The sequence below is a fragment of the Phocoena sinus genome, chromosome 15 (assembly GCF_008692025.1).
Source record: "Phocoena sinus isolate mPhoSin1 chromosome 15, mPhoSin1.pri, whole genome shotgun sequence".
In the NCBI taxonomy this organism is placed as follows: Eukaryota; Metazoa; Chordata; class Mammalia; order Artiodactyla; family Phocoenidae; genus Phocoena; species Phocoena sinus.
The window spans coordinates 43,650,138-43,664,095 of NC_045777.1; the positions used below are offsets into that span (position 1 = coordinate 43,650,138).

The 13,958-nt window shown below is 54.3% G+C and overlaps 1 protein-coding gene across 2 annotated transcripts in view; it reads right to left on the reverse strand.

The window, feature by feature from the left end:
- SYNDIG1 (synapse differentiation inducing 1) overlaps positions 1–13,958 on the reverse strand; it is a 117,942-nt gene that overhangs the window by 24,517 nt on the left and 79,467 nt on the right. The window contains exons 3-4 of one of the 2 annotated variants that reach the window (XM_032605592.1): positions 9,614–9,751; positions 8,816–9,031 (exon numbers count right to left, since the gene is read on the reverse strand). In XM_032605592.1, coding sequence (XP_032461483.1) covers positions 8,915–9,031; positions 9,614–9,751 — 255 coding nt within the window. In that variant the 3' untranslated portion in view covers positions 8,816–8,914. Of the gene's footprint in view, positions 1–8,815; positions 9,032–9,613; positions 9,752–13,958 lie in introns of those variants that run through there. The other variant, XM_032605591.1, reaches the window with a different exon arrangement.

A 13,958-nucleotide genomic window follows, 5' to 3' on the forward strand; every position in this document is an offset into this window, starting at 1 on the left:
TTATTTATTCCCTGACCACCTCCAAGAAGGACCGAGGAGGGTTGACTGTTTCCCGAAGGCCAGAAACCCTTCCTCGTCCCATTTCCTCGTTGCTTCCCGAGGTCTCAGTGGACTTGTTGCCCTGACCACCACAGAATCTCAGCCTAGGAACTTGGATGAGTCCCTCTCACAGTGCCTCTTTTCAGCCAAGAAGAGCGGGCGGTTTGGGGAAGAGCTGTCTTGGCCAGGCCTCTGGTTCCTGGACCTGCTCCCCCGTCTCTGTCTTTATGCCAACCAAACAGACAGAGTGTGTTTACTAAACTCCTGTTCAGGCCACGCACCATGAACACCACATCCTGGAGACGCAGCCGGACTGCAGCGCCCCCGTGGCCAACGTGCTCCATCCACAGACCACCGTGAGCTGAAACCCTTCAGCCAAGCTTTCTGACCATGACAAATGATTATTATAATCCTCTGCTGGGAGCTGAGGGGGAAGAGCTCTGAGTTTAGATATATTTAGAAATATAGCTAAAGCTGATTCTGCTTTAAGCCTTTCCCCTGGCTTTTGAATTCTGTTAAGTTACTGGGAAATAAAGTTAATCATCTTGCAGGTTAGTGCAGGCTGCGTCAAGAACACTTTTATGTCCTGCTGCCCAGGCCGTTCTTCGGTTTTACAGCTCGCCGGGAGCCTGCGTCGGGCCCGGGGCATCCCATCTCCTCCCGCGCCTGTGGGAGACCAGGGCAGCAGGTGGGCCCTAGCAGAGAGTCACGGTCTTCCCGATCAGATGGCGGGGTGTTTGGGGGCACATCTGATTCTGTCCTGGTGCCAAAGGGCAAAGTCCTCTCTCCTGAGTAAAGACAGCACACCCACACCCCCAAGTCCTTAGCTGGAGTCAGATGGCTCCTGTCTGCTGGGGAAGGGCCGCCCTCTGGGGAAATGAACCTAGTTACTCAGGGCCTCCCTGGTCACAGGTGGTGACAAAGAGTACCAAAGAATTTTCAGAAAGAATTGGCCTTTCTCATGACAGGCTCTTAGGCCAAGAATGGAGGTGCCCAGAACACCCTGAGCATCTCCAGGTCCAGGCCCGGGAGCAGATTCCAGACACCCCTCCAGGAACCGTGCCTGAGAGCCGGCCCAGGACAGAAGCAGCCCTTTGACCACGGAGCTGAGCCGCCAGCTCCTGCCCCTGCAGCAGCCGCAGCTGCAGGACAGACACACTTCCGAGAGGCAAAGCAGAGGGTGCTTCCCTGCACCCCGGGCTCCGGCCTCCGGGGATGCCACAGGACAGCTTCGGGAAGAGTGGCCACGTGTCCTGAGGGAACCTGCAACCCTCGGGGCTCCGGCCTCCTTCAGACTCCAGAGAGTCAGCCGAACTCTGTGCCCCACCTAGCATCCAACATTCACACATAATAAATCAAACCTCACTGTGATCAGTCCTTGCAAGGCACCCCGCAAATTACCTGAAAATCAGCCTGAGAACCAGAGCGATCAGCTGTACCCTCTGTGGGCAGAGCGTGACTCAGGCTCCCTGCTGCGGACTCAGGCTCCCAGGTCTGATCAGCACTTGCCCCCTGTGCGATGGGACAGGCACAAACGCACTCCCAGCGCCCCTGATGGGCAAGGCCCAGGAATCCTTACATGGACGCAGATGGCGCTGGATGAAGATTTGTTCACTTACAAGCTCCATTCTGGTTTTCAAACTCTGCATGTCATTTCCAGAGGAATGCAAGGCACTTGATACACCTCTGAGGGATGCAAAATCATCTCAGGAATGCAGAGAATCATTTTAGAATTGAGCTCTAGGGGCAGGGTCTCAAGATGGACTCACCACATCTCCACTCTGTTTAGATTCCCGGGAGGACCACAAAGCACTGCCGGTCTGTTCTTGGTACTTTCTGTGCCTGTGAACCATCCTGGATACCTTGGAAGCTCTTGTGGCTCTTGGTGACCAAGAAGGGACCCCCAGAGACCCAGTCTGGTGGTGGTGGCCAGTGTGGGCCTAGGATGGGGGCGGTGGCCTTGGAGGGAGGCAGGAGTGGCAGGAGGCTGGAGTGATGGCAGAACGGGAGTAATGGGGAAGCTCTGGGGTTCAGGCTGGCTTTGAAACCTCCACTCAGTTTGGATGAAGCAGGCAGTGCTGGGGCCTCGAGGGGTGATGCTGTCCATCACCACAGTGGACCCAAACTGTGGCACTTCCTGGAGAACCATGGATGGGCCGGGATGGGGGATGGGGGATGGGAAGGGTCCAGGGCCAAATTCACCACCTGCATGTTGCTGTCTCCCAGCGCAGGGCCAGTTCTAAAGGATACTTTCCGCCTACATGTCTTGCTGTTTCCTGCATCCCCTAAGCAGTCTGCGTCGTGTCATCTAAGAACTCGCTGCTTCATCATTTATCTTTGAATTACTTTGGAGGCAGGCGGCTCCACAGCTCTCCCCAACCAGCTCACGTTGAGTACGTGGGGCTCCTTCGACCCTGCCCTCGTGTGTGTGTGAACATCACCGCAACGCAAAGCTCAGACCAAAGTAAACACGTGCTGCAGTTGCGTTTCAAGGACTCCTTCCTATTTATATGTATCAATCATTTAAATAAGACCAAAGGTTAGAAATGAAGAATCCCCTGTCTAAAAGGAGAGAAGGGAAAATAAGAATGGGAAGCTTTACACACATGCTCTGCAGGTCACAGTACATGCTGTGCTCAAGGTAATTTTCCAGCTCTAAACTCAGCATCTTCTAGGCTCTACGTCTGGGATTCATGCAACCCTCAAGTGCCAGAAAATGCCAAAGCTCATCAAGGAAGCAAGAAAAGAGGGGCCCTCCTGAGAGCAGCCCACCCAGAGTCTTGAGCCAGGGTCCCGTCCTCTCGCTGCACCAGTTTTTACAGCCAAGGTGCAGGTGTAATGTCATCAGTACTTTTGACTTCCATGTACAGCTAGCTGGCCCCAAGGGTGAGGTAGTCCAGTGAGGGGTCTCTCAGTGAGAAAGACTTAAATTTCATTATTGTCAACATCAAAACATCAGAGAGGTACCCCAAATGACCCTAATTCCCACGAGAATCTATGATGTGCTCATCAACCAGTGACTCATCACAACTGTTCCCGAATTTCTATGTTCTGTTGGCATCACTATACTTGTGAATCCAGACACAGGAGGTACTGTCCTGCCTGTGAGGTGATGCTTCGTGCTGCAGACAGTGAGATGGATCAGTGGCCTGGCCTTCCCCGTGGCCACATCCGGGGACGCCTGTGGTGAGACTGGTGTCTGTCGTGGACCAGGGCGTGTTCAGCTAAGTGTGTCTAGGCTCTGGGCAGGCTGGACTCAGCCTTCAGAGGCACAGCCACGGAAGCCACGGGCCACTGCACAGAACAGGAGCTCCTGGGACTGCACCTTTTGTTTGGTCCTCGGGATGTCATAGGACCTGTGCAGAGCCTCAATCTCAGAAGAGATGGGAAAGAAAAGACCAACCGTGCTTTTAGGGGCTATGTCCTTACAGCTTTAGATACATCATCTAAAAGCAAAAAGATCACGCATTTGCAAACGTAATTTGAGGTGAGCATGAGGCCAGAGGGAAGAATGTAACACACCCTGGGATCTTAACTCTGGACTCCCAGGCACTGTGTGGGCTCTGCCCTTGGACAATCAACGCACGGGTTTCTCTGCTCCAGACAAATAATCACAAAATCGAGATACTAATTACTGAGACAATGCATAAACGATAACTGCAAAAAATCCACCTAATACACTCCAGGGAACAGAACAGACATGATGCATTTGTTCATCTATCCACCAGAACAAGCTGAGATCAGTGACTCAACTCCAGCATGCATTCTGGAGGAAGAAAAACAGATCAGAAATATGATTTGTCTTGGCTGCACTGGATCATTAATATTTATACAGAATTGTTTAGATCCAGAAGTTGCAAAACAGCTCTCAGAAGCTACAATCAGCATATCAAATACACATATGGAGGGGGAGATAGAGATGGGGCAGGAGAGATCGGAGGGAGGAGGAAGGAGGGGAGGGAGGGAGAGAGAAGGGGGAGGGGAGGGGGAAAGTGATCACTCCAGACCATTAAGCTGTGTTGCATGTTTTCCTGATACAGGTTAAAATATATCCATCTGATATATCAGGCCATCCTTCTAGTCATGTTTATACTCCATTTCTGCAAAGTCAGTGCCATTCCCGCGCCTGGTGGGGCTCCTGCAGCCTAGGCGCTCCCTCACCATAACCCTGGGGAGAGGTGGGCCTGGTCTAAATCCTTCCCACCCCCTCGCCCCCTTGGTAGCATCTTTCTTCCCAGGTGGTCCCATCGCTCCTGCTTCTCCACACCTCCTGGGGCTGGAACAGGCTTTGCCAGGTCCTCCTCTGTGACTCCAGCAGAGTTCATGGCTTCAGTACTTAGTTACGCTGCCAAACCAGATGATAACTCCACCTGTTAGAGGACCCGTGACTCTCACGTACGAAGTCGGGCCTTGTGCTAATTCTGAATCTGCTACTGCTTACAGACGCAGTCACCAGGCGGTACTCAACTTACTATAAATCAGGGGGCATCGGAGAATAATGAACTTGAGGATAAAAGAGGTGCATGGTGACATACATAAAACATTTCCTCCAGACCTATGGATGATTATAAACCACACCACTCAGTGTGTGGAGGACACGGGGTCCAGTTTTATGTAATGCATCTGTTCTAAGCACACAACTTTGAAAACAAAATGAGCATTTCCAAAATCTGTCTTTGTCTGTGACAAGGTTTAGCTAAGAGAACGTGGAAATGCCGGTCTCTCTGGTGAGATGAATGGTTAGAGATGGACAGGTGACAGCTCCTAAAAGCACCTGAGGCATCTACCGCTCAAGGCTTTGCTGTCACTAAGCTCCTGGTGGACGGGAGGGCGGAGGGAGGGGAACGGCCCGTCTCGCTGCATCTGTCTCGTGCGACCCCAAGGCTGCGCAGCAGAAATCCACAGAGGCCCCGCGGTGCCTGACACACGTGTCTGCTTGCTTCCTTGTGAAAGGCTTTTCTGCTCTGAGTTGACTCTATCCAGAGCACGCTGCTTCCGTGCCGTGTCCTCTGACCACCCTTTACGCTGTTGTATTTCCCACCCTTATTCTCTGGCTTAAAACGCTCAGTTAATAGACCGACTCCAGTTTGCGTTCAAGATTCTCCGGCCCTGCCCTGTCTTCCCTGGCCCCCCAGGTCACCTCTGTCTCTGTTGCTTCCTCCTGGGGGGGAGCCTTCAGCCTACGACTGGTGGCAGCCCCTCCTTGGTGGGCAGCTCAGAGGAGGGAGCTCGGCACTGTCTCCAGGGTGCCCAGAGGAGGAGGGGTTCGTGCTGGCTGCTCACCGACCTGCGTATGGCGCGTGCCCAGAGCATCTAGCAGCTTGACTCGATATTGAGTCGTGGTGACTCCTCCCAGCTGGGTCTGGACACCCTCAAGAGATGCCACGTTTATAAGCCACGTGGTTCATCTTTACGAAATGACTGAACAGAACACGGGTGTGCAGGTCTCTGCATCAGACACATGTGCAGCAGGGACTCGGCGAGCCCCTCGAAGGGCCAGGCCCGGGGCTTTCCATCCTTTGTTCACACGGCGATGCTACTTCTGAGTCTGAATAAGGCTCCCATGGGCTTTGTTCTCTTTGTCCCATTGCACTAGGCCACTCACGCAAAGAGCCAGGGTGAGTTCCTGTCAGCGCTGGAAGGAACGGGAATTCAAGTGACAGAAAATCTAAGTTCCTCAAGCCAGCCTTCAATTTTCTAATTAAGAAACATTCCTGTTGTGAGAGGAACACGGTCTCTGTAGAAGAAATAGAGATTTCTGCTTCTAATGATATCACTAGTGATCCTTCGGCAGAAGACAGCTACAGATTCTTTAGGAAATACTAAAGAATACTTTGAAACGCTGGTGCTATTCATAAAATTCATAATCTGACGCTTAATTCCCTTTTCTCATTTAATTATAGTTATAATAATGCAGTTAAGAAAGGAAAGAAACATTTTAGGAAGTGAAATCAAGACATAATAGATGCTCAGATGTAGAAGATGCCTGAGGCCGACGTAGTGCACGGAGCCCTCAGGCCTCCCGCCAGCGGGAGCTCCAGACCCAGGGCCTCGGGGCAGCGGATGTGGGCTGGGGAGTCGGGGAGGGTCTTCCAGCTCCAGTCTCAAGCTCACACCTGCCCCGCCGGTGAAGGTGCCCAGGTAAGCGCCCGATCCCGTCTAGAAGGCTTCTCTTCCTCACTGTAACACGCTCCAAGCAGGTGGGGACAAGATTTAGAAGCGAGAACTGTGCTTTTCTATTTTTGTTTGCAGATAAAAGTCAAAGTTACGTTGCAGGAAATTTGATTTTAAGTGTTAGAAGCATTGATATTTGCATCATGTATCCATACTTGCTACCTCTCTGATTTCTGTGTTATTTAATCCCTTGAAACTTCAGTCTTTTCGTCCATAAAAATGGGGATAATAAACTCCCACCTTCAGACTCATTGCCAAGATTAAATAAGATAAAGTGGGCACATCAACCAGCTCACAGCCATCGCGCAGCCAATCTGGGGTCCCTTCTATCTTCCACACCATTCAGAGCATCGTTTTCTGGGTGGACCCACCAAAACCACACACAACACCTTCCTCTATAAAAAGTGTATAAAACTTGCCCGCATTGGGAGCTGGATCAAATGATTAGCCCTGGAGTAAAATGAAGCTGTGGACAAACGCTGCCCTCAGGCCTCCGCACTAAGGCCGGGGGCCAGGCCCACCGCCAGCAGGTCTGGTCTTAGGATGCCATTGCCTTCACTGACCCCTGATCCCATGGCCACAAAGTGACGTGATGGCAGTGCCCTGTCACGGGCTTCCCATGAGATCACGCGTGTGTAACTGCTCAGACTACGGCAGCATCAGGAGCGGGGGGAGGGCTTTTCCAAAAGCCGTTTCCACGCCCCCTCCCCCCCCCCCCCACAGTGGCTGTGATGTAGCGGGTTGGTGGGCCAGACGACACGCCTTTCTAACTGAGCTGGGTGTGTCGACACTGCTGGTCAGGACCACCCAAGAAGGCAGGTGTGCAGTGTTCAACGCAGGCCAGGGCCCAGAGGTGCCTGTGATGCCCACCTCTCTGACACTTTTACCACCACTGTTACTGCTACCTGAGGCCTTTTTCGAATCATAAAATCTGTTGGAGAAAAGATCCCACGTCTCCTTCCAGGTGTCCCTTGACCTGGGGACCCACGTGTGTGCCGACAATTCCGATTTCCTTTGTCTACAGTCAGGCTGAAGAGGCCCAAACAGAAGGCCTGGCGGGCTCAAGGCTGGGCTGAAGCACCATGTGTCAGGGGCTGCCCGTCTCCTGGGCCTGCAGTGCAGTCCAGAACCACGCTGACCCTGAAGGGACGTGTGTGCCAGGGTCTCAGCCGCGAGTTCCCGTGGAGATGTGTCCACCGAGGGGTCCACGCTCACAGCACAAGAAAAAGAGGGGCTGAGAGCCGGGGACCCCAGAGCCCCTTCTCTTATTCCAACAGCAAAGGCAACCCCGCGGGCCTCAAAATGCTGGCTCTTCACCCCTGAGAATGTGACCAGCGGCCTCCATGGAGACTGTTTCACTTGCCGTTAACAGATGATCAGAATCCTTTCCCATCAAAGGTATTAAACATCCTGACTCATCAGGTCCGAGTCTAGGAGGTTTTTAAGGTGTGAAGGGTAACGTTACTTTCTGAGAAGAAGGACCTCATGCCAGTCTCGTCTACTGTGGCTGGATTTTTATTATATTTACCATCTTTTAGACAAGGATGCTGGGCACGGCTTGCCCTGCCCCAGAGACAGGCCTCCCCCAGGGTACACGGAGAAGCCAAGACCAGGGATGACTTCTGCATCCTGGCTTGTAGACAACCTTTCCTGGGCACCCCCCACACCCAGCCCCCGCTTATCCAGGCCTCACCTGGCCTCTGCCGGCAGGTGACAAGTGACACCAATGTCCACTTGCATCTCTCTGAACAGGGAGCATCTGCCCTGTGGAATCCATGGTAAAAATATTAGTCATGTTCTACAACTTGGCAGTCAGAACACAGTTCTGGCTTGGAGGGCACGCCCTGGGGGTGATGGGGTTTGTCAGTAGGCCAGGCTGGGAGGCTGGGAGTGGGCCGCCCCCTTCACCCCTCGATGTGTCAAGACTGGGATGCAGGGGGAGGCTGACGTTACACTTGGGCCCTGGTTCTCTGGGCTCTGTCCTCCTGAGCTTCCTTCTCCTGGAGAAACCCTCTTGCCTGTTTGCAGCGCGTTAACCCAGGCTCAGGGCGCAGCTGACACGGGGCGCTGGGCTCTGCGCCTGGGGTCTTCTGGGGACACCATCTGCACATCGAGGGCATCTGTCTGGGTCCCGCTGTTCGTCCCGATCCTTGGTGCACGCAGCGACCGCGGCCACTGCTTGGGTCTGGGAGATCCCGGCCTCGCTCCACCCACAGCTGCTCAGGCCCCTGACAGCCTGGAGTCTTGCCCTGCAGCCTCAGCTTGTGCCCCCAGAGCAGAGGCCTCTGGCATGTGTGGGACAAGGTCACAAAAGAGAAGCTCAGACAGATCCTCCAGGTCAAAGCTGGGCGTGAAACAGCCACCTGACCCAACCCCAGCGGTGCAGGACGATCCCCATCACCCCTCCCCGTACCCGTCCATCCTCCAGAGACGGGACCTCAAGCAGCGGCCCCGCCATGTCCCCCTGGAAGGGCCTCTGGGGCCTCTCAGTGTCCCTGTGAAGAGGTGCCTGCCCTCAGGGGGCCACCAGTGGGTCCTCTTCTCCCCCTGCTCCTCGTGGGGTCAGGAAAAGGGGGTCAGGGGACACGGGAACACGCATAAAGGGACTCTCCACTCACCCAACAAACCGAATCAGTACAGACAATGGCAAGAAGCAGTGAGAGGCCAGGGGTCTGTTCTCAAGCCCAGAGGAATCAGTGCTTCAGGTGTGAGACCTGGCCGGTAGGCCCGAGAGCCCTGGATGCTGGAGAGGGAGCCTGGTGCCCTGAGGATGCGGTGGGCTCTGGGGCCAGCAGAAGGGGCTGCCTTTATCTCCCGTCTGGTGGGGATAACGGGTGATGCTGAAACTCATGCTTTAATTGGCAAGTACACATCTTCCTTTGATTAATAAAAACGGGAATGTAGATCATTTCTGAATGAAGGCTCCCCATTTGCTAGAGGAAATCTTTCAAAACCTGGGCTCCGTGAAGGCACGTGGAGGACGTTTACTGTGAAAAAGGGCTGGGAATCGATGCCCTTAAAGCACGGAGGGCATGGTTATCCACCAAGACAGGCCGTTTCCTCCAGAACCTTAGTTTGGGATAAGCACACAGGCACTGCAAGACTGGACTCTATTTTACGTGTGAGCCTTTCACAAAGCAAACAAAACCCGCTTTGCCTCCATTCCCAGTATGTACCAAGTCCGCTCCCAACATGGGGTCAGTCCCACTGGTGTGGAGGCCGGGCTCCCAACCCGCTGCTTTCCCAGTGGCCGCTGTCAGAGGATGCGTCCCGGGCCTGATGGGGTGAGGCTGGGCACCCCTCCCCTGTCCCCCCAGATGGCCCTCCCCACCCCGAGCAGGCTCTCCTCGATGGCCTGGGTGCACCAGCCGCGTGCGCGTGATCCACGGGGAGGCCTTACCTCGTGGGACAGGTAGAAGGCGGCGATGCCCAGGGGCCAGAAGCAGCAGAGCATGGAGAAGACGCTAAGGCCCAGGTGGTCCCGCGGGGGCATCACGAGGAAGTTGTCCTCGCTCTCTGTGTCACTGGAGTAGTCGCTCTGCCGGGAGAGATGGGGATGGAGAGCGAGGTTACCAGGGGTCTCTCCATCATCCCCCGAAGTGGGGCTCAGGCCTGGCAAGCCCTCCTGGCAAGTGTGTGTCCCCCACAGGAAGAGAAAAACCCCAAGGATGGGGTTTTTCTCAACCCAGAACCCAGGGCTCTGGGTTGCTCTACGGGAGATTAAACCTCACAGACCCACGGATCTCTGGGTTGGGGTGTGGACAGCTGGGTGAAGGTTTGACCATCAGAGGACGGGGCTGGGTGGGAAGCGCACAGGCAGAGTTGGAGTCCACTCTTTGTTCCAAGACTTCAAGCTGGTTTTAGGGTGAGGCAGGGCAGGTGTTGGGGCCAGGACCTGCCCTGAACCCCCTTCTTGCCTTAGACTCTGATCTGAGTAAGGACGTCACTGGGTCTGGTCTCAAGCCTGGATGTCCCTCCTGTTTTGGTTAATCAAACACATGTAAAACTGCCAATCAGAGCCTCTACTCAGCCTGTGCTAGAAGCTTCCTGCTGGACTGTTTGTGTCTCATGTGAGAGAAAACAGGTGAATTTGGAGGGGCTCACCCCAATCTCAAACAGGGACTTTCTCTAGGGGCCCAGGATGGAAGTGGGTGATGTACTGTCCACACAGTACCCAGCTGCCCTCCGCATGTGCGTGCGCGCACACACACACACACACACACACACAGACACACACAGACACACAGGCACACACACAGAAACACACACACACAGATACAGACACGCGGACACACACACACACAGACACGCGCGCACACACACACACAGACACACACACACCCACACACACACAGACACACACACAGACACAGACACACACCCACACACACACGCGGACACAGAGACACACACACGATACACAGACACACACACGGACACACAAACACACACACACACAGACACACACAGACACACACACACCCACAGACACACACACACACACACACAGACACGCGGACACACACAGACACACACACACACCCACAGGCACACACACAGAAACACACACACACACAGATACAGACATGCGGACCCACACACACACAGACACGCGCGCACACACACACAGACACACAGACACACACCCACACACACACACAGACACAGACACACACCCACACACACACACAGACACACACACACCCACACCCACCCACACACACACACAGACACACACAGACACACACCCACACCCACAGACACACACACACACACAGATACAGTCACGCAGACACACACACACAGATACAGACACGCGTGCACACACACACACAGACACACACACAGACACAGACACAGACACACACCCACACAGACACACACACACACACGCGGACACAGAGACACACACACACACAGACACGTGCGCACACACACACAGACACACACACACACCCACACACACAGACACACACAGACACACACACAGACACAGACACACACCCACACCCACACGCGGACACAGAGACACACACACGGATACACAGACACACACACGGACACACAAACACACACAGACACACCCACAGACTCACACACAGACACACAGACACACACAGATACACAGACACGGACACAGAAACACACACAGACACACCCACAGACTCACACGCAGATACACACGCATGGACAGACACACAGACACATGCATGGACACACACACACAGACACACAAATACACACACAGACACACACAGATACAGACACACACAAACACACACAGACACATACACACACAGACACACAAACACACACAGACACACACACATGGACACACACACAGACACACAAATGCACACACACACACAGACTCACACACAGACACACAGAGATACACACAGACACACAGAGACACACACAAACACACACAGACACAAACACACAGAGACACACACATACACACACAGACACACAAACGCACAGAGACACACACACACAGAGACACACACATGCATGCACCCCATGGGTCCCAATCCCAGGCATCCCTTCCCAGTGAGGACCAGCTCTTTCCTGCAGGGCAGGCGCTTGCCCTGGTTGGTCACCATCCCTGGGGTCATCTTTCCAGGACCCTGCAGCCTCCCCTCCGCTGGGCCAGGTCTGCGGAATTCCTGTCTTTCCTCTGCAGCAACACCTCTCAAACAATAAAGGGAAAGGGAAAGGCCCATCCTCAGTGCTGCAGAGAGGGAAGGAGCAGCCTTCAGGGAGGCATCTCGCTCGGTGGGATCTGGGGTCTGAGGGCTGAGGGGCAGACGCACATCTGCCGGCCCGCAGGGAGGCCAGAACCTTCAATCCAGGTGAAGGAGGCCAGGCAGGGTCACCAGGACGAGCTGCCCAGGAGGCCCACGGTGTCCACTCTGGGAGCACAGCGCTCGGAGCCTCAGGCTGGGCTGGAACAGCCGATCTGCCCTGATGGCCCTCTGCACGGGGTCTGGGGAGGGGACCCTAAAGCGACAGTTGCAGGGCGGGATCCGAGGCCCCCGAGAGACATGGAGGACGGGGCCGAAGGACAGACCCCCTGGCGGATGCGCGTCATTCGACGGGTCTGGATGCACCCAAGCCACAGCTCTGTCTGTGGGCACTTGTTCAGGCTTTTGGCTTCGGTGGAGTTTTTCGGTTTTGTTTTCGTTTACTAAGGGTTTAAATACTTGGGCTGGCTGGAATCTTACTCCAAATCTGGAAATAGCTGCTGTGGCTATTTCTCTTGTCATTTCTACTTTACAAAGGACACTGCTGGGATCTGGGCGGTTACAGTGTCCCCAGACTACAGAACCGTCTGGCCAGTGGCCGCTTACTGCAGACTTCTGTGCTGTCAGCTGTCTGGACACCAGCGTCTGGCCACCAATCAACCCCACTGCCCTTAGTTGCTTCTTGCCTAAAGCTGGGGTGTCCTCTCTGTACCCCTTGGCCCTGGGATTTTGATAACCACTTCTCGACTGGTCTGTTGGTGGCCAGTGGCCAGGGTGGTCAGCGGCAAGTTCCCCAATCAGAGAGCAGTGTGGTGAGGGCTGAGGCCACAAACCACACAGGGCTTTCTGGGCGTCGACCCCCATCTTTGGAAACAGCTTCAGATGACACCCCCATGCCTGTGAAGCAAAGGTTCCCCCCCAAAGTCTTCACAGATTTTTCTTTAGAGCATAAGGGAACCACACCTGTAAACTGCAAAGTTGTGGCTACATGGCACCAAAATAACTAGTCAATTTTCATTAAAACAGGTTTTAAAAAATTCAGACAAATGACAGGGCAGACAAAAACAGCCCGGCCCTCTGTACCATCTCCCTCCCATCCACGGCAGTGCTGTGGGTACAAGTGGCCATGGGCATCGCACCAACAGAAAGAGGAGAGGAGAGGAGGACCCTGGGGGCGGGTGGCGACGGAGACACCATCAAACCAAGTAGAGAAAACACACCACGCACAGCAGCTGTTTCTGAAAATCCTCTTCATGGGGCATTGGCTTAGAATATCTGCAAGGCAGGGTGGACGCTTCCAGAGACGTTCACAGTTCACGTGGTTGAAGGAACAGATGCTATGAGGGGGCGGAGCAGTACAGGGGCTGCTGTCCTCCTCCCCCAGCCCACCACTGCCCACACAGTCTGCCCTTGTCCATGACCTCCACGCAGGGAGCTGGCTCTCTGTCCCCTGGGGTTTCTTACTCGGGAAGATTGAATAGGATAATCATAGCACCAGGCAGGACGCACATCAGTCCTGTGAGCACAGCCCCGAGGGTGAAGGGGTGCAGGGGCTTGGCCTTGTCCCTCGTCTCTCTCAAGGTCTCACTGTCCCCTTGCTACCGCCTGGCTCCCTGGAGCCCCACTCCCTCCTCATCCCCTGGCCTTCTCTGCTGGCTAATTCTGGGGAGCATCTCTGCGTGGCCTGCGTGGGGGCGGCGGGTGGAGACCAGGATGGACTCGGGATCAGGATGCCCTGTGGAGCCTGCACTGTATGTTCCCGACAGCACTGCTTCAAAAATGCAAAATCACAGAGGACTCTACGTGGTCATGGAAAATGATGACGTAGATGTTTATTCATTGCCCTGGAAAGATGCTTGTAATAACCGAGGGAAAAACCAGGGTAGAAAGTGGAAGAAGTCATATTTCCTCCAGAAAGTCAGAAATTAAGATGCTTCTGGATGGCGGGCATATCCGTGCTTTTTGTTTTTTTTTCTTTTTTCATTTCTGGGGTATAGT